A 19,925-nucleotide genomic window follows, 5' to 3' on the forward strand; every position below is an offset into this window, starting at 1 on the left:
TATTATTTAGGCCCCTGGCCCCACTTTGATCCTGGCACCCCAAAGGACCCCCGTCCCCCCTGAGCCTGAGGGAGTGATCCCTGAGCACAGAGCTAGGAGTAAGTCCTAAGCATTGTCAGATAGACGCCGGCAGATAGGTTAGGGAAGGCCCCCGCCCTCCAACGTGATGGCAATGAAATTTCTGGGAAGGTAAATTCTATCCACCTTGTGGATACAGAAAGCAAGACCTGAGATAAGACCTTCAGCAGGGGCTGGAGCGATAGCACAGTGGGGAGGGCGTTGGCCTTGCATGCGCAGTCGACCCGGGTTCGATTCCTCCATCCCTCTCAGAGTGCCCGGCAAGCTCCCAAGAGTATCCCGCCCGCACGGCAGAGCCCGCATGGCAAGCTCTTTGTGGTGTCTTTGAGATGCCAAACACAGTCACAACAAGTCTCACCATGGAGACTTTACTGGCGCCCGCTGGAGCAAATCGATGAACAACGGGAGGACAGTGCGACAGTGCTTACTTAAAAACAAACAAACAGGGGCTGGAGTGATAGCATCGCAGGTAGGGCATTTGCCTGGCACGCGGCCAGCCAGCCGACCCGGGTTCGATTCCCAGCATCCCATATGGTCCCCAGGGCACCGCCAGGGGTAATTTCTGAGGGCGGAGCCAGGAGTAACCCCTGTGCATCGCAGGGTGTGACCCAAAAAGCCAGGAAAAAAACAAATGAAGAATGTGAGTCGATGGCAAATGAATAACATCTTCATTCACACCAAAGTCCAGACCGCGAGAACAGACAGACAGACAGACACTGTCCCTTGCCACCCATTGCCTTGTTTCTCCCCGGAAGCAACGGTCCAAATCGGAGCCGGTCACAGCTGCAGGTGGGCTGGGGTGGGGGAGGGGCGGTCGCGGGCAGGAAGGGGGCTTGAGGGTCCCGTGGACGCTCCATCCTCAGGCGGTGCCGGGACTCCTTCGTCTTCCTTGGTGGGGCTGGACTGGAACTTGCTCCCGCAGACGAGGCCTTAGTAGGGGACATTCAAGCTGCAGAGACGGGTGGAGGGAAAGGAGGGAGAGGGACGTGAAGGGGCCGGAAGGAGCACCAGGAGGGAGCTCCCGGAAGGAGTACTGGGAAGGAGCACTGGGAAGGGGCACCAGGAACAAGTACCAGAAAGGAGAACCAGGAAGGAGCACCAGGAAGGAGCACCTGGAAGGAGCACAGGAAAGAGTCCCCGGAAGGAGCACCAGGAAGGAGCACCAGGGAAGTGCATCAGAAAAAAGTACAAGGAAGGAGCACCCAGAAAAAGCATTAGGAAAGAGCACTAGGAAGGAGCACCAGGAAAGAGTACCCAGAAGGAGCACCAGGAAGGAGCACTTGGAAAGAGCACCCAGAAGGAGCACCAGAAAAGAGTACCCAGAAGGAGCACCAGGAAGGAGCACTCAGAAAGAGTACCGAGAAGGAGCATCGGGAGGGAGCACTCGGAAGGAGCACTCGGAAAGAGCACCCAGAAGGAGCACCAGGAAAAAGCACCCAGAAGAAGCAGGAAAGAGCACCAGGAAGGAGCACTAGGAAGGAGTACTGGCAAGCAGGGAGAGCCTGGGAAGGGAGTGGAACCTTCCATGAGTGGGCCGTGGCCTAGACCTGAGCGGTGCTGTACCCCACACCCGCATCTCCCCAGCGTCCCCAAGGCTGATACTCAGGGCAGACGTGACGGCCCCGGTCTGCTGGGATCCCGGCCCCGTGCCTCACTGTCCCGTCCTGAATCCTTTGCTCCTCATCCCTGGAGCAACGGGAGGCAGGTCTGAGGGGGCGGTTCTGCCTTTGGGTCTGGTGGGCTTAAGGGAGAGTGCAGGAGGGAGAGACAGGCGGGAAGGGGGGAGGTTGTAGGGGGAGGCAGCCAACCTCGGCTCGAGCCCCAACACACGGTTTCCTGAGCACTGCCAGACCCTGAGAAGCTTTCGAGCACTGCCAGGTGTGCACCGTACCCCCAATAAATAAATAAAGAGAAATCAGAAAAAAAAATGGGCTGGAGCAATAGCACAGCGGGTAGGGCGTTTGCCTTGCACACGGCCGACCCGGGTTCGATCCCTGACATCCCATAGGGTCCTCCGAGCACCGCCTGGAGTGATTCCTGAGTGCAGAGCCAGGAGGAACCCCTGAGCATCGCCGGGTGGGACCCAAAAAGAACACTGTCACTGTCCTGTCCTCCCGTTGTTCATCGATTTGCTCAAGCGGGTCCAGTAACGTCTCCATGGTGAGACTTGTTGTTACTGTGTTTGGCATATCGAATACGTCACGGGGAGCTTGCCAGGCGAGATACTCTCGTAGCTTGCCGGGCTCTCCGAGAGGGGCGGAGGAATCGAACCCGGCTTGGCTGGGCTGGCTGCGTGCCAGGCAAACGCCCTACCGCTGTGCTATCGCTCCAGCCTTACCCAAAAAGGAAAAAAAAAACAAAAATAAAACAAAACAAAACAAAAAAACACCTAAATTCCTGACCTAAGTCAGAGGGAAAAAAAAAACACATCAAAGTTCCATGAAACGTGGTTCTAACTCACTCTGTGGGGATATGTCTCAGGGGAAGGGGCCCGCTGGGTTTCCTGAGACGAAAAGATCCTGGCGTGTGGGACGGTCTGATTCTTGGAGAGGAAGGGGAGACCTAGAGGTTGTCTGTCTAGATGCCACCTCTTACAGGAAGCCCTCCCTGCTGACATGGCTCTCCGTCTGCTGCCAGTTTATGCCAGCTGCAAATGTGCCTGCATGACTCGGCAGAAGCCGTCCTCTGAGGTGGGCACTGTACCTCCTTCTACATCTCCATGGTCACTTTCCCCCGAATTCAGACCCGAGAAACCCAGTGAGGTGAAAAGAACCAACGGCGTCGAGAATGCCAACAGCCCCGGTGAGAAATGGAAAGAAAGACTGAGTGACGCTTCTCCAAAGACGGCGCGCAGACGGCCAATGGGCTCACGGAAAAGTGCTCATGGCCACTGGTTAGGCCAAAACACAGGTCAAAAGGACAGTGAGACACGGCCTCACGCCATGAGAATGGTCTAGAACAAACAGGACGGGGATGTGGCCGGGAATATGATTCCAGCACATTCTTAGCCCAGGTGACAGCTTGAATTCCCTCCCCAGCGGGTGTGGCCCCCACTTTGAAAAATGTTTACAGGGCCAGAGCGATAGCACTGGGTAAGATTAGCACGCGGCTGACCCGGGTTCGATCCCCAGGATCCCATAGGGTCCCCTGAGCACCGCCAGGAGTGATTCCTAAGTGCAGAGTCAGGAGGGACCCCTGAGCATTGCCAGGTGAGACCCCAAAAAAAGCAAAAAAAAAAAAAATCACAAATGCTGGGATGGCTGAGGAGAGAAAGAAATTCTACCTCTTGGTTGGTGGGAATGAAACTCTGCTCAGCTTCCATGGGAAGCAGAAAAGAGAGATTTCTCCCACAAACGGCACTGGAATCGTCGTTATATACTGAAATTCCACTTCTCAATCTTTCACCAAAGAATTCTTTTATAAAATTTCAATTATGAAGGGATAGCGCGGCCAGTTGGGCACTTGCCTTGCACAAGGCAAAGCCGGGTTCGATCCCCAGCATCCCATGTAATCCGCCAAGTCTACCAGAAGTAATTCCTGAGCACAGAGCCAGGAGTAACCCCTGAATATTGTCAGGTGTGACTCCCCCAAGCAAAAAAACCTGGGAGTTGGAGTGATAGCACAGCGGGGAGGGCGTTTGCCTTGCATGAGGCCAACCTGAGTTCGATTCCCAGCATCCCATAGGGTCCCCTGAGCACTGCCAGGAGTAATTCCTGAATGCATGAGCCAGGAGGAACCCCTGTGCATCGCCGGGTGTGACCAAAAAAAGCAAAAAAAAAAAAAAAGACAAAAAAACAAAACAAGCAAACAACCTTTCGTCTCCTCATAGAGAAGCACCTTCATTGTTCCCTGCAGTGCTATCTGGAACTAACCCAAGCACCCAGCAATGCACTGGAGAAAGTTGTGGGACCAGGGACGGGGTGCTATGGGCTGGACAGTGCTGAAGGGGCGTGGGTGTTTTGGGGGTGCCGTGGCAGTTTTGAACACCAAAAGCCTATAAACTTGACGCTCATATAAACCAAGTCGACTTGGAGGAAAAAATTTAAAAGAGGCAAAAGAGAATTGAAACCGCCAGTGCCCCAGGAGACAGATGGTGATCGGCCAACCCGGAGCGACAGAGGAGCACCAGGGACCATCAGCGTCTGCTCAAGGACTGAGAAATAACCAAGGTGGTTGTTTCACCTTGGGTGTGTTCTGGCAACACACCCTGTTTCCCCTACTCCACCCTTCCTCCGTTTCGCTGCGGTTTTTGTGTGATGAAAAAATCATGGCTGGAGAAGCAGGAGGTCTAGGAATTGGAGTCAACAAGCTGGGAATCGGGAGTTCTGAGGTCCGGAAGAACCGAGATTAAGTACCTGATCCTTGGCTAGAAATCCTTGGTCACCGGGAGTGACCTCTCTCTCTCTCTCTCTCTCTCTCTCTCTCCCTCTCTCTCTCTCTCTCTTTACCTCTAAAATAGGGAAACCAATCATAGTAACCCACAGGCACTGTCCTCCTGTTGTTCATTGATTTGCTCGAGCGGGCACCAGTAACGTCTCACAACACATTGTGACACTTGTTGTTACTGGTTTTTGGCATATGGAATATGTCGCGGGGAGCTTGCCAGGCTTGCGAGATACTGTCAGTAGCTTGCCGGGCTCTCCGAGAGGGGTGGAGGAATCGAACCCCGGGTCGGTCATGTGGGCCACCTGCAAGGCAAACGCCATACCCGCTGTGCTATGGCTCCAGCCCAACCCAAGGCAATCGTGATTAATGCAAGACTTGTAAAGCGTACAGCATGGAGGACGTTGAATAAACTTTTATCGCTGGAGCGATAGCACAGCGGGTAGGGTGTTTGCCTTGCACGTGGCCGACCCGGGTTCGATTCCTCCATCCCTCTTGGAGAGCCCGGCAAGCTACCGAGAGTATCCCGCCCACATGGCAGAGCCTGGCAAGCTCCCCAGGGTGTATTCGAGATGCCAAACACAGTCACAACAAGTCTCACCACGGAGATGTTACTGGTGCCCGCTTGAGCAAATCGATGAACAATGGGAGGACAGGGCTACAGTGCTACCAACTGATACCCAGGCAATACTATGGATCTGTTGTCAAGAGAAGCTGGGCACCGTACTTGATGACCCAAATCTTAGCCAGACAGCAAATTCTATAATTCTGTGACTTAAAGTCACTGTGCTCGAGCAGTGAATGGTAGGGATTCCAAAGCCGCTGGACAAACAAAGGATTCTTCTTTTCTAGATCTTTCTAGAAAGTGGGAATTTTTGGGGGGTGGGGCAGGGATCTTTTTGGGTCACACCCAACAATGCTCAGGGGTTCCTTCTGGCTCTGCACTCAGGAATCATTCCTGGCAGTGCTCGGGGGACCCTATGGGATGCCGGGGATCGAACCCGGGTCGGACGCATGCAAGGCCAACGCTCTCCCCACTGTGCTATCGCTCCGGGTCCTAAATCTCTTCTTCCACCCCAAATCCATCAGCCGCCACCCTCTTCTCCCTTGCATGTCCCTGACAAACATTTCCTGCGATTTCTGTCCTCACAATTCAATGCAGTAATAAGAATCTCGGGCGCTCAGGGCAATTGACTTCGCCCCAGCTTTGTCTCAGGCTCAGCCTGGTTCCAATACGGGGCCGTTTCCCCCGGGGTGGGGGGGGGGTGTGGAAAACGTAGCACGACCCGTTTCCACGGAGCAAGACACACCCTCCCCACCTCTGCAGGCAGAAACCAGCTCTCTGGGCAGATGGTAACTGTTGAAACTTTCACTCCTTGGATGCGAACAGTAGCGAAATCGTTACATCTTGCGGTTTCCTGACCACAACTCGGGGTGGGGTGTGGGGGGTGGGTAAGAGCAGGCCCCCAAAAAGGGAAGCCGTGTGGTGTCACCGAGAGGGCTCAGAGGGTCCAGGGTCCATCCTGTCCCCTCCCACCCCCACCCCTTCCCAACAACCCTGAAGCCTGAGTCACCTCCTCCACCTTTATTTACTGTCTCTCTCTCTTTCTCTCTCTTTTGGGTCCCACCTGGCGATGCTCAGGGCTGATTCCTGGCTCTGCACTCAGGAATCACTCCTGGCTGGTGCTCGGGGGACCCTGTGGGATTCTGAGGATCGAACCCGGGTCGGTCGCGTGCAAGGCCAACGCCCTCCCTACTGTGCTATGGCTCCAGCCCCATTTTTTTTTCTTTTTGGGTCCCACCCGGCGATGCTCAGGGCTGACTCCTGGCTCTGCACTCAGGAATCACTCCTGGTGGTGCTCGGGGGACCCTATGGGATGTTGGGGATCGAACCTGGGTCCACCGCGTGCAAAGCAGATGCCCTACCTGATGTACTGTCTCTCGGACCCTGATCTATCTCATTTATTTTTTGTTTTGTTTTGTTTTTAGGTAACACCCAGCAATGCTCAGGGGTTACTCCCGGCTCTGCACTCAGGAATCACTCCTGGCAGTGCTCGGGGGACTCTATGGGATGCTGGGGATCGAACTTGGGTCGGCCGAGTGCAAGGCAAACGCCCTCCCCGCTGTAGTATGGCTTTGGTCCCTGTTTATTGATTTCATCTGCTGCGTTGGCATCTCCAGGGAACAGCGTAACCTCTCTTGTCCTGCCCCGTTTCCTTGCTGAGGTCAGGGGGAGGGACGTTGAGGTGGACGGAGAATGAAGAACTTGAGAAGTTGTGGTGTGTGTGTGTGTGTGTGTGTGTGTGTGTGTGTGTGTGTGTGTGTCTTTGGGTCCCACCTGGCGATGCTCAGGTCTGACTCCCGGCTCTGCACTCAGGAATCACTCCTGGCAGTGCTCAGGGGGGACCCTATGGGATGTTGGGAATCAAACCCGGGTCGGCCAGGTGCAAGGCCAACGCCCTCCCCGCTGGGCTATGACTCCAACCCCCCTCCACCTCCTCTTACCTCCACACCCCTGCAGGTTTCTGACACCCGCCAGCCCTGCTAATACTCCTGTTACACCCCTCCTGCAGGGGCCAGCTGGGTTGGAACATTTAGAAAGTAAACGTTCCATCCCCGCCCACTCTCCAGCTTTGTCCTGGATGTCCCCCGTGCTGGTCACCTCCTGTGGCATCAGGACCTCCTCTGAGCTCAGGTAACCCCCCTGCAAGGCAGCCACAGGAGGGGGCGAATTGGGATGCCGATGGCCCCAAGGGTGCTCACGTTGGTGCTGTCTCGGGCGCTGGTTTAGGGCATTAGGACTCAGGCCTGGCTTCCTGCTTTAGAACCCAGAAACTCCCCCAAGCCCCTTTCTCCCTCCCAGCCTAGCCCCTGCCGTGTTGGTTTGATCTTCCTGTTTTCTCGTGAGGTTGGAGCGATAGCACAGCGGTAGGGCGTCTGCCTTGCAAGCCGCCAGCCCGGCCGAGCTGGGTTCGATTCCTCCGCCCCTCTTGGAGAGCCAGGCAAGCTCCCGAGAGTATCCCGCCCGCACGGTAGAGCCTGGCAAGCTCCCCATGGCATATTTGAGACGCCAAAAACAGTAACAAAAAGTCTCAGCATGGAGACGTTACTGGTGCCCGCTGGAGCAAATCGTTGAACAATGGGAGGACAGTGCTGCCTCATCCCAGGGTCTCCTGACAGGCCCTTGAATAGAGGCACTTGGACCCAAGAGACTTTGGATTCCATCCTCAGGACCACCCATCCCTTAGGCTGATTCTTACAGTTCCCTTGAGGTCCCAGGGGAGAGGAGGGAGTGGGGGGTTGGGGGAGGGGTAATCTCCCTGAGCACAGAGCTGGGCTCAGCCCCTGAATGCCACCTGCTGTGCCCTCAAACCACAGAACAGGAAAAGAAAGGAGAAGAGAGAGAGAGGGGGAAAGGGAGAGAGACAGACAGACAGACAGAGACAGACAGAGAGACAAATTCACAAATCCGGAAACTCTTCAAAAGGGAACTTACTTTTGCCGAGACTTTTGACCTAAAATGAGAAGAAACAGAAAAGTGTCGTTAGCCAAAGCAAATACCATTCTTTAAAAAAGAAGTTTAAGAAGGAGGAAAAGGAGAAGGAGAAAGAGAAGAAAGAAGAAGAGAAGGAGAAGAGGGAGGAGGAGGAGGAGAAGGAGGAGGAGGAGAAGAGGAAGAAGAAGGAGCAGAAGGAGGAGGAAGAGGGGGAGGAGGAGGAGGAGGAGGGGGAGAAGGAGGAGGAGGAGGAAGAAGAAGGGGAGGAGGAGGAGAAGGAGGAGGAGAAGAAGAGGAAGAAGAAGAAGAAGAAGAAGAAGAAGGAGGAGGAGGAGGAGGAGGAGGAGGAGGAGGAGGAGGAGGAGGAGGGGGAGGAGGTAATTATCTAAAATTTTAGAATCCCAGGAGTGCGCAGCCGCCCTTGCAGCCGTGCGACATCTTATACTATTCACAACAAGCAATACAAAAGAGAGTCTGGGGGAGATTGTCTGCTACGGAGGCAGGGGGAGGGCTGGGATGGTGGGAGGGATACTGCGGACACTGGCGGTGGGAGATGAGCACTGGTGGAGGGGTGGGTGTTCCGTCATTGCATGCCTAGAACTCAAACAGGAAAGCTTGTAACTATCTCACGGTGATTCAATTAAAAAAAATAAAAATTAAAAAAAAAGAGAGAAGGAGGGTTGGAGCATTAGCACAGCGGGGAGGGCGTTGGCCTGGCACGCGGTCGACCAGAGTTCGATCCCCAGCATCCCATAGGGTCCCCCGAGCACCGCCAGGAGTGATTCCTGAGTGCAGAGCCAGGAGTCAGCCCTGAGCATCGCCGGGTGGGACCCAAAAGCAAAAAACAAAAAAGGAGAAGAAGGAAGAGGCAGAGAGAAAGGTGTGGTTCAAAACCCAAAAGATAAAGGGGAAAATATGAAATCGAAACCCGCAGGAAGGCGGGGCGGGCTCGTGGCTGGCAGTTGTTGAGGTGGGAGTGTGAAGCGGGTCGTTAAGAGCTGGGCAGTGTCTGTGAACTGCCTTGTTTTGAATTTTTCTGCCACGAGAGAGGGTCTCCGTGTGGCACCACCCGCCCAGGGTGGGCTGGGGGCGTGGCCGGCCTTCCGGTCCCCACCTGAGAGAAGTCGCCCTCTCACACCCTCCTGCATGGTGAGGCGTGGAGTTGCTTCTCAGGATCCGGGGGGGCTTCACCCAGGGACTGGAAGGCCCCCATGTGTACATCAGAGCCAGCTAAGCCTCTGCTCTCAACAAGGGCACGAGGAACCGGCTTCTGGGCATTCTCTTGTCCCCAGTGGACATTTATCAGAGACCCATCCTGTCTTAGGGGACAGAGTTTATGCATCTTTTTTTTTTTTTTTACAGAATTAAATAAACACAAAGGACCAGTGGAATGTCCTATTAGGGGGCCCAGGGCCTAACAGAGAGAAAAGACTTATTTTTTATCTTTATTTATTTATTTTTAAAATTAATTTATTTTTATTTTTTAAATTAATTTATTTTTATTTCTTTGCTTTTTGGGTCACACCCAGCGATGCTCAGGGTTGACTCCTGGCTCATGCACTCAGGAATTACCCCTGCTGATGCTCGAGGGACCATATGGGATGCTGGGAATCGAACCTGGGTCGGCTGCGTGCAAGGCAAATGCCCTTCCCGCTGTGCTATCTCTCCGGCCCCACAAGACTTTTTTTTTTTTTTTTGCTTTTTGGGTCACACCCAGCAACGCACAGGGATTACTCCTGGTTCATGCACTCAGGAATTACTCCTGGCCGTGCTTGGGGGACCATATGGGATGCTGGGAATCGAACCTGGGTCGGCCGCGTGCAAGGCCAACGCCCTACCCTCTGTGCTATCACTCCAGCCCCACAAGACTTATTTTTAAAATATATATATATATATATATATATATATATATTACAAGATTAGCCAGAGACAAAGCAAGACTCAACCAGTTTGTCTCAAAGAAAGAGGGCTTGAGAGGTCATCCTGTTTGGTCCTTGATCTACTCTCAGCACACATCTCCCATCCCAAGCGACCCCTCCATCCATCACTGACTCAGTGACCCCTTCTCCATCCCAGCTGCCTTCTCCCCCAGCTCATGAGGCAGGCTGCCAACCATGGAGCAATCCTCCTGGCCCTTGTCGCTACGTCCTTGGGTGTCAGTCTCATATTATGTTATTTTATTTATTTATTTTTATTTTAGTTCTTGCTTTTGGGGGTCATACCCAGCGATGCTCAGGGCTGACTCCTGGCTCTCTGCTCAGGAATTACTCCTGGTGGTGCTCGGGGGACCATATGGGATGCCGGGGATCGAACCTGGGTCGGCTGCATGCAAGGCAAATGCCCTACCTGCTGTACTATCGCTCTAGCCTCAGTGTTATTTTATATCTCACGGTGATTATATATATATATATATATATTTAAAAAAGGAAAAGAAAAAGAAAGAAAGAAAGAAAGAAAGAGACAGGAAGGAAGGAAGAAAGAAAGAAAGAAAGAAAGAAAGAAAGAAAGAAAGAGGGCTTGCATAGGTCTATGTATACCTCCAGACATGGGTGTCTACACTGCATGGAGCTTGGAATCCAGTTGCCTCTCCCACACCTCCCTGGGTTACCGTTTTTGCCTTGCCTGTCAGAGTTGACTTCTCATGCCAGACTCACCTTTTCGGAGCCTCCTGGCCAACCAGAGAAGAAACACCAGCCCCACAAACGCAGTGACCAGCACGCCCAGCGGGATGAAGAGGGGCTTGTAGTCTCCATCCTTAATCTGCGAGAAGCTTCTGTCTAGTTCTGAAAGAGACCCCAGAGAGATCCAAGGGGTGATGGGCCATCTCTGAGTGAGACCCCAATCTCCTAGCAACGCCCCACCCCCTTACATTCTCCTACTAATCACCTCCGTCCGTGCCAGTGGCCAGGTGGGGGCGCTGTGGGCGGACATCCTTCTCACACACGCTAGGATGGATGCCAGGTACTTCATGTCCCTATGCTGAGACCTTTCGAGTGACTTTCAACCCCGCACCCCAATGTATAACGGGGGACAAGCTCACGTTCCCACAGGACCCAAACAAACAGAGGGGACCTCCAGGCTTCTTTAAGGACCAAACGGGATGGCCTCTCGGTATCTGTATTGCAAACCAGAATGCCCCAAAGTAGAGAGAGAGTCTGGGGGAAGTTGTCTACCATAGAGGCAGGGGGAGGGGTGGGGTGGGGGGATACTGGGGACCTTGGTGGTGGGGAATGTGCCCTGGTGGAGGGATGGGGGTTCCATCATTGATTGAAACTCAAACATGAAAGCTTTGTAACTGTATCTCATGGTGATACAACTGAAAAAAAAAAAAGAATGAAACAATGGAACTGGAGCAATAGTTCAGTGGGTAGGGCGTTTGCCTTGCATGCGGCCAACCCAGGTTTGATCCCTGGCATCCCATAAGGTCCCGTGAGCACCGCCAGGAGTAATTCCTGAGTGCAGAGCCAGGAAGAATCCCTGAGCACCACTGGGTGTGACAGAAAAAGCAAAAAAAAAAAAAAAAAAATGCTTGGTCCTAGACCACATGGAGATCTGCTTTTTCTGGTAACTTCCTGGATGGTCCCAGGGCAAACATGGCTCTCTGGACCCTTTCACGGGATGATATAGGAGATCTTCATTCAACCCCTTCCACCCCTCTGCCTAGACCTTGTGCTTGAGGGATGGGACAGAGAGAGGAAGAGGCATAGTCCTCCAGGCAGAGACAGATGGCGGAGGCTCCAGCGGAGTGCTCCTTGAGAAGTGCTCACTGTGGGGCCGGAAACGGTCTCTGGGGACCCATGCATGGGTTTGTGGATGAACTCACAGAGAAGTGGGTGGGAATCGGGCAAAAACATGGGTAACATTTAGATCAGTAGAGACAGAGGGGCTAGATCCTAGGAACTGAGTTGGGAGGGTTGAGAATGCTTTGAAAGAAGAAGGGAGAACAAGAGGGTGTTTTAGAGGAGATGAGTGTGTCCAGGTTGCAAAAATATTATTATTTTTATATGTCTTTTCTTTTTCTTTTGGGTCACACCCGGCGATTCATGGGGGTTACTGCTGGCTCATGCACTCAGGAATCACTCCTGGAGGTGCTCGGGGGACATATGGGATGCCGGGAATCGAACCCGGGTCGGCTGGGTGCAAGGCAGACGCCCTACCCGCTGTACTATTACTCCAGTCCCTACAAAAATATTTGAGTGGGTGGGAGCACCAAGCATTGAGTCCTGGGGTTCATTCTTGCAATAATTATTAAACCCTATATATAGTGCATTATCTCTGAGCATGCCACCTGCTGATCTGTCAATATTTGATGTTTTATAATAATTATTATTATTGCTTTTGGGGGCACACCCAGCAGTGCTCAGGGGTTCCTCCTGGCTCTGCACTCAGAGATCAATCCTGGCGGTGCTCAGGGGGCCCTATGGGATGCTGGGATTCGAACCCAGGTCAGCCCCGTGCAAGACAAACGCCCTCCCCGCTGTCCTATGGCTCCGGTCCCAATATTTGGTGTATTGGGACAAGATACTCACTTTGACATATTGGACTGGGGTACGTCCAGTTTCCAGAAGATTCACAGACGGTTCTGTTCACCCCGATCAGTTCACTTCCTTCGGAGCACGTGAAGGTGCAGGCAGAATTGGGGCTGAAGGTGGCCAGGGGGTGGCTACAGTCCATGGTCCCCAGCTCCGGAGCCCTTAGGGGTTCACACTGAGTGACTTCATTAAAACAGAAGTTGGGGGAGACGGAAAGTTGGTTAGCACAGGCGAGGTGCTTGCCTTGCATGCAGCCAACCCAGTTCGATCCCTGGCACCCCATATCGCCCCCATATGATCACTGAGTGCAAAGCCAGGAGTAAGCCCTGAGCACCCCAGGGGTAGCCCAAACCACCGTCCCCCCAAAAATGAAGAACAAAAGCAAGCCTCACTTTCTGAGCAGAGACCCGCTTTTTTTTTCAACCCAGTGATGCTCAGGGGTTCCTCTGACTCTCCACTCAGGAATCACTCCTGGCAGTGCTCGGGGACCCTATGGGATGCCGGAGATCGAACCCAGGTCGGCTGTGTGCTAGGAAAACGCCCTCCCCGTGGTATCATTGCACCAGCCCTGTCGTGGTGGTTTTTATTTATTTATTTTTTTTGCCTTTTGGTTCACACCCGGTGATGCTCAGGGGTTACTCCTGGTTCATGCACTCAGAAATTGCTCCTGGCGGTGCTCGGGGGACCATATGGGGTGCTGGGAATCGAACCTGTGTCGGTCATGTTGGCTACGTGCAAGGCAAATGCCCTACCCGCTGTGCTATCACTCCAGCCCCTGTCGTGGTGTTTTTTTGGGTGGTGACACCAGACCACGTTCAGGGGTTCCTCCTGGCTCTGCACTCAGGAACCGCTCCTGGCGGTGCTCGGGGGACCCTATGGGATGCTGGGGATCGAACCCAGGTCGGCCATGTGCCAGGCCAATGCCCTCCCTGCTGTGCTATCGCTCCAGCCCCCAAAGACCCACTCTTGACTAAAGGGCTTTGGCCAAAGCGGCTTTCCAGAACTCAATACAGTCCACCTGGGCTTGGACATTTGCCACTTCTAGAAATGACCCCTGATGCTTGAAGCGGGGTTTATCCATGTTACCATGAGTGTGGGCCTGACCGGAACGGGGAGGGTCCTGACAGAGATGTTTTTTCTTTTCCCCATGATTACCATTTTTATTGCAATGTGTGAAAACATATATTCACCTAAACTTCAGATGGCAAAGAAAGATTTGGAGACAAATCCTCAGCAAAATCAGGGCAAGTGTTTCAGAGATTTTAACACTCTGGGTGGAACTGTTTAAAGATTTCACCATCCGTTTTCTTATCTTTTCAGGAAAATCCTCTGGAGAAGTGACTTTATAGAGGCAAACATAAATGTTGGTTTCTAGGCTTTGGCTGATGGGCCAGTTCGGGGTTAGGGGGGTTGCCTTACATGTGGCGAACCAGATTCAATCCCCGGCACCAGAGGGTCCCTCAAGCGTTACCAGATGCAGCAGGAGGTCCCCTGAGAGCCACGATTATAGACCCAGGGACTCCTGAGCACTGGGGCGGGGGGGGGGGGGCTGGCAGTCTCTGACACATTCGGGCAGAAACAATAGCCCCGGCTGCGTCTGTCATTGAACCACTGGCCTAGTTAGACTGAATTTTGGGAGGGTCCCCAGAGATGTCCTGAGAATAGCTTTCAATCCCCCCCATACTATATATATATATATAATATATATATCCACTATATATATAGAAAACCTTGCCCCCGCACCAGGCTGTCCTCACCCGGGCCCCCTTGGAGGGGGGCAGGTTGAGTCTCCCTCCCCGCCCCAAGCAGAACCCCAGCAGAGGAAAACTTCCAGAACCCACAGAGGCTCAGGCCACCCTCCACATGCTCGGATGAGCCTCACACATGAAGGAACCAGCAGAGAAACCCAGGTGTGTGGGACCCGGGGCTGAGATCTCCAAGGCTGCTCGGATCGGGACTGGTCCTCCTCCACCCAGATCTCCCATTTTCCTGTAGCTTGGCAGTGACACCCACAAACTGCCCCCGGTGCCAAGTAATCTCATCTTGGCCAAGATCCAGAGACTATAAAACAAAACTCCCGGAGGAGAGTGACACAGTATTTCCTGGAGCGATTAGAAGTTGCCTCAAAAGCCATCATCCCTCTCTGAGAGCCTGGCCAGCTACCGAGAGTATCCCGCACATACGGCAGTGCCTGGCAAGCTCCCCGTGGCGTACTCGCTATACCAAAAACTGTAACAATGACAGTCCTCATTCCTCTGATCCTGAAAGAGTCCCCAATATGCCATCAGGCTACACAAGCACACGATGGGACGAATGGAGACATTACTGGTGCCCGCTTGAGCAAATCGATGAACAACGGGATAACAGTGATACCGTGATACAGTGATATATAGCATATGTATCCACATAAATATATATATATGAATACTATATATGTAGGAAGTATTGAATGTACATTGCACATATGGAATCATTCCTGTAGGTTATGAGGTAGGAAGAGGAAGAAGGACTCACCAAACTGACATTGGGGGCCGTGGTACCCCAGATCACAGTGGCACGTGATGTTGTTGAGGGTTTCCACACATGTTCCATGGCCGCTGCATGACCCCGGCTGACAAGATACTGGGAAGGGGGGGGGGGCAAAAAACCATCAGAGGGAAATTTCATATTTTAGACCTAGATGTAACCTAGATGCCTTCAAGCTAGATGCCTTCAAGAGCGTCGAAGAAATAACTAAGAGGACAAAGAACCTCCAGCTCCGAGCACATCTCTTCGATTCTACTGTTCTTCCTGCATTAAATATGCCTCAGAGACCTGGGCCCTGCGCAAACAGGATGAGAACGCTATTCGGGTCTCCCAAAGAGGAATCGAAAGAGCTATGCTTGGAGTATCACGCTTCACTCAAATGAGAGAAAGAATCCGGAGTTCTGATCTCCGTCAACGCTCAAGAATCAGGGACGCTGTCTCATTTGCCAAGACATCAAAAATCAGATGGGCTGGACACGTAATGAGGTTTACAGACAACCGCTGGACTAGAGCCATTACTGACTGGATTCCACGGGACATCAAAAGATCGCATGGACGCCCACCTACAAGATGGTCAGACTTCTTCATCAAGACCCTGAACAATCGGTTTGAGGCTCTGCATGTTCCTAGAACGAACAGATGCCATTGGGCTACGCAAGCACGCAACCGGGATGAATGGAGACGTTACTGGCACCCGCTCGAGTAAATCGATGAATAACAGGGGATCAAGTGATCAAGTTATAAAGACCTAGATGATGCGGTGGCTGAAGTGAATGTAATATGCGGGACAGGCCAGTTTGTACCTTCACACCATGTCTTACCTTTCTACATGCGCCCGGAATAGTCTCACAGCCATGAAGATCTGTTTTTAGAATCAATTGACAATATGGGGCTGGAGCAATAGCACAGCATGGAGGGCGTTTGCCTTGCATGCGGCCAACCCGGGTTCAACTCCCAGCATCTCATAGGGACCTCTGAGCACTGCCAGGAGTAATTCCTGAGCACAGAGTGCTCAGGAGAAACCCCTGAGCCTAGCCGGGTGTGACCCAAAAAACAAATAAAACAAAACATAAAAACAAAACAATTGATTGGTAATATTGATCTTTTTTCACGTTTGGGGGAGATCGTGTCTACCACCAAAACTCTCAAAATGACTGATTCTATTTTTTTTTAATTTTTAAAAATTTTGTTGTTGTTGTTTTTAGTTGAATCACAGTGAGATATCCTGACTGGTCTTTATTCAACTTTAAAAAATTGTTGTAGGGGCTGGAGTGATAGCACAGCGGGGAGGGCACAGCGGGGCCTTGCACACGGCCAACCCGGGTTTGATTCCCGGCATCCCATATGGTCCTCTGAGCACCGGCAGGAGTAATTCCTGAGTGCAGAGCCAGGAAGAATCTCTGAGCACCACTGGGTGTGACACACACACCCAGTACTACCCACTGTACTATTGCTCCAGCCCCTACAAAAATATTTGAGTGGGTGGGAGCACCAAGCATTGAGTCCTGGGGTTCATCCTTGCAATAATTATTAAACCCTATATATAGTGCATTATCTCTGAGCCTGCCACCTGCTGATCTGTCAATATTTGATGTTTTATAATAATTATTATTATTGCTTTTGGGGGCACACCCAGCAGTGCTCAGGGGTTCCTCCTGGCTCTGCACTCAGAGATCACTCCTGGCGGTGCTCAGGGGGCCCTATGGGATGCTGGGATTCGAACCCAGGTCAGCCCCGTGCAAGACAAACGCCCTCCCCGCTGTCCTATGGCTCCAGTCCCAATATCTGGTGTATTGGGACAAGATACTCACTTTGACATATTGGACTGGGGTATGTCCAGTTTCCAGAAGATTCACAGACGGTTCTGTTCACCCCGATCAGTTCACTTCCTTCGGAGCACGTGAAGGTGCAGGCAGAATTGGGGCTGAAGGTGGCCAGGGGGTGGCTACAGTCCATGGTCCCCAGCTCCGGAGCCCGTAGGGGTTCACACTGAGTGACTTCATTAAAACAGAAGTTGGGGGAGACGGAAAGTTGGTTAGCACAGGCGAGGTGCTTGCCTTGCATGCAGCCAACCCAGTTCAATCCCTGGCACCTCATATCATCCCCATGTGATCACTGAGTGCAAAGCCAGGAGTAAGCCCTGAGCACCCCAGGGGTAGCCCAAACCACCGTCCCCCCAAAAATGAAGAACTAAAGCAAGCCTCACTTTCTGAGCAGAGACCCGCTTTTTTTTTTCAACCCAGTGATGTTCAGGGGTTCCTCTGACTCTGCACTCAGGAATCACTCCTGGCAGTGCTCGGGGACCCTATGGGATGCTGGAGATTGAACCCGGGTTGGCTGTGTGCTAGGAAAACGCCCTCCCCGTGGTATCATTGCACCAGCCCTGTCGTGGTGGTTTTTTTTTTTTTTGCCTTTTGGGTCACACCCGGTGATGCTCAGGGGTTACTCCTGGTTCATGCACTCAGAAATTGCTCCTGGCGGTGCTCGGGGGACCATATGGGGTGCTGGGAATCGAACCTGTGTCGGTCATGTTGGCTGCGTGCAAGGCAAATGCCCTACCCGCTGTGCTATCACTCCAGCCCCTGTCGTGGTGTTTTTTTGGGTGGTGACACCAGACCACGTTCAGGGGTTCCTCCTGGCTCTGCACTCAGGAACCGCTCCTGGCGGTGCTCGGGGGACCCTATGGGATGCTGGGGATCGAACCCAGGTTGGCCATGTGCCAGGCCAATGCCCTCCCCGCTGTGCTATCGCACCAGCCCCCAAAGACCCACTCTTGACTAAAGGGCTTTGGCCAAAGCGGCTTTCCAGAACTCAATACAGTCCACATGGGCTTGGACATTTGCCACTTCTAGAAATGACCCCTGATGCTTGAAGCCGGGTTTACCCATGTTCCCATGAGTGTGGGCCTGACCGGAACGGGGAGGGTCCTGACGGAGATGTTGTTTTTTTTCCCTATGATTACCATTTTTATTGCAATGTGTGAAAACATATATTCACCTAAACTTCAGATGGCAAAGAAAGATTTGGAGACAAATCCTCAGCAAAATCAGGGCAAGTGTTTCAGAGATTTTAACACTCTGGGTGGAACTGTTTAAAGATTTCACCATCCGTTTTCTTATCTTTTCAGGAAAATCCTCTGGAGAAGTGACTTTATAGAGGCAAACATAAATGTTGGTTTCTAGGCTTTGGCTGATGGGCCAGTTCGGGGTTAGGGGGGTTGCCTTACATGTGGCGAACCAGATTCAATCCCCGGCACCAGAGGGTCCCTCAAGCATTACCAGATGCAGCAGAAGGTCCCCTGAGAGCCACGATTATGGACCCAGGGTCTCCTGAGCACTGGGGGTGGGGGGCCCTGGCAGTCCCTGGCACATCCAGGCAGAAACAACAGCCCAGACCAAGGCTCTCTCATTGAACCACTGGCCTACTTATACTGAATTTTGTGAGGGTCCCCAGAGATTTCCGGAGAATAACTTGAGACCCCGCAAAAATACTATATATAGTATATCACTGTATCTCTGTATCACTGTCATCCCACTGCTCATCGATCGACTCGAGCAGGCACCAGTAACGTCTCCATTCACCCCAACCCTGAGATTTCAGCAGCCTCTCCCTACTCGTCTTTCCCAACGCTGCCGTATTGGAGGCTCTTCAGGGTCAGGGGAATGAGACCCGCTATTGTGACTGTTTTTGGCATATCGAACGCGCCAAGGGAAACTTGCCAGGCCGTGTAGCCTGGCAAGGATACTCTCGGTAGCTTGCCGGGCTCTCCGAGAGGGACAAGAGATTATAAACAAGTATGTTAAAACCAAGCACATGTGTGCTGCTTTTACGTGCACACATGTGTTTGGTTTTAACATATAGTAGTGTATATCAATTCTTCCGCCCCTCTCAGAGAGCCCAGCGAGCTACCGAGAGTATCTTTTTTTTTTTTTTTTGCTTTTTGGGTCACACCTGGCGATGCACCGGGGTTCCTCCTGGTTCATGCACTCAGGAGTTACTCCTGGCGGTGCTCAGGGGATCATATGGGATGCTGGGAATCGAACCCGGGTCGGCCGCGTGCAAGGCAAACGCCCTACCCGCTGTGCTATCGCTCCAGCCCCCCCGAGAGTATCTTGCCCTCACGGCAACGCCTGTGGCAAGCTACCTGTGATGTATTCGAGATGCCAAACACAGTAACAAGTCTCACAATGTTACCGGGCCCGCTTGAGCAAATCGATGAACAACGGGAGGACAGTGTCATAAGTGTCATTGAATGTACATTGCACATATGGAATCATTCCTGTAGGTTATGAGATAGGAAGAGGAAGAAGGACTCACCAAACTGACATTGGGGACCGTGGTACCCCAGATCACAGTGGCACGTGATGTTGTTGAAGGTTTCCACACATGTTCCATGGCCGCTGCATGATCCCGGCTGACAAGACACTGGGATGGGGGTGGGGCAAAAAACCATCAGAGGGAAATTTCATATTTTAGACCTAGATGATGCGGTGGCTGAGGTGAATGTAATTGGCAGGACAGGCCAGTTTGTACCTTCACACCGTGTCTTACCTTCCCACGGATGCCCCGAATAGTCTCACAGCCATGAAGATTTGGTTTTAGAATCAATTGGTAATATGGGGCTGGAGTGATAGCACAGCGCAGAGGGCGTTTGCCTTGCATGTGGCCAACCCGGGTTCGATTCCCAGCATCTCATAGGGACCCCTGAGCACTGCCAGGAGTGATTCCTGAGTGCAGAGCCAGGAGGAACCCCTGAGCATTGCCGGGTATGACCCAAAATACAAAACAAAACAAAACAAAACAAAACAAAAAACCAATTAATCCTCCCAGGATGGGAGATGCATGCTGAAAGTAGACTCTAGACCAAACATGATTGCCACCCATTGCCTATTTTGCAAACCACAGCACCC

At 52.5% G+C, this 19,925-nt stretch overlaps 1 protein-coding gene across 1 annotated transcript in view; it reads right to left on the reverse strand.

Moving 5' to 3' along the window:
- Positions 1–956: 956 nt before the first annotated feature.
- SELL (selectin L) overlaps positions 957–19,925 on the reverse strand; it is a 33,474-nt gene continuing 14,505 nt past the window's right edge. Inside the window, exons 7-11 of the mRNA XM_056108605.1 lie at positions 19,333–19,440; positions 16,827–17,012; positions 10,612–10,740; positions 7,958–7,976; positions 957–1,027 (exon numbers count right to left, since the gene is read on the reverse strand). Of these exons, the coding sequence (XP_055964580.1) occupies positions 1,009–1,027; positions 7,958–7,976; positions 10,612–10,740; positions 16,827–17,012; positions 19,333–19,440 (461 nt within the window). The 3' untranslated portion in view covers positions 957–1,008. The remainder of the gene's footprint in view (positions 1,028–7,957; positions 7,977–10,611; positions 10,741–16,826; positions 17,013–19,332; positions 19,441–19,925) is intronic.

This window comes from Sorex fumeus, unplaced genomic scaffold (assembly GCF_029834395.1).
Source record: "Sorex fumeus unplaced genomic scaffold, SorFum_2.1 ptg000226l, whole genome shotgun sequence".
In the NCBI taxonomy this organism is placed as follows: domain Eukaryota; kingdom Metazoa; phylum Chordata; class Mammalia; order Eulipotyphla; family Soricidae; genus Sorex; species Sorex fumeus.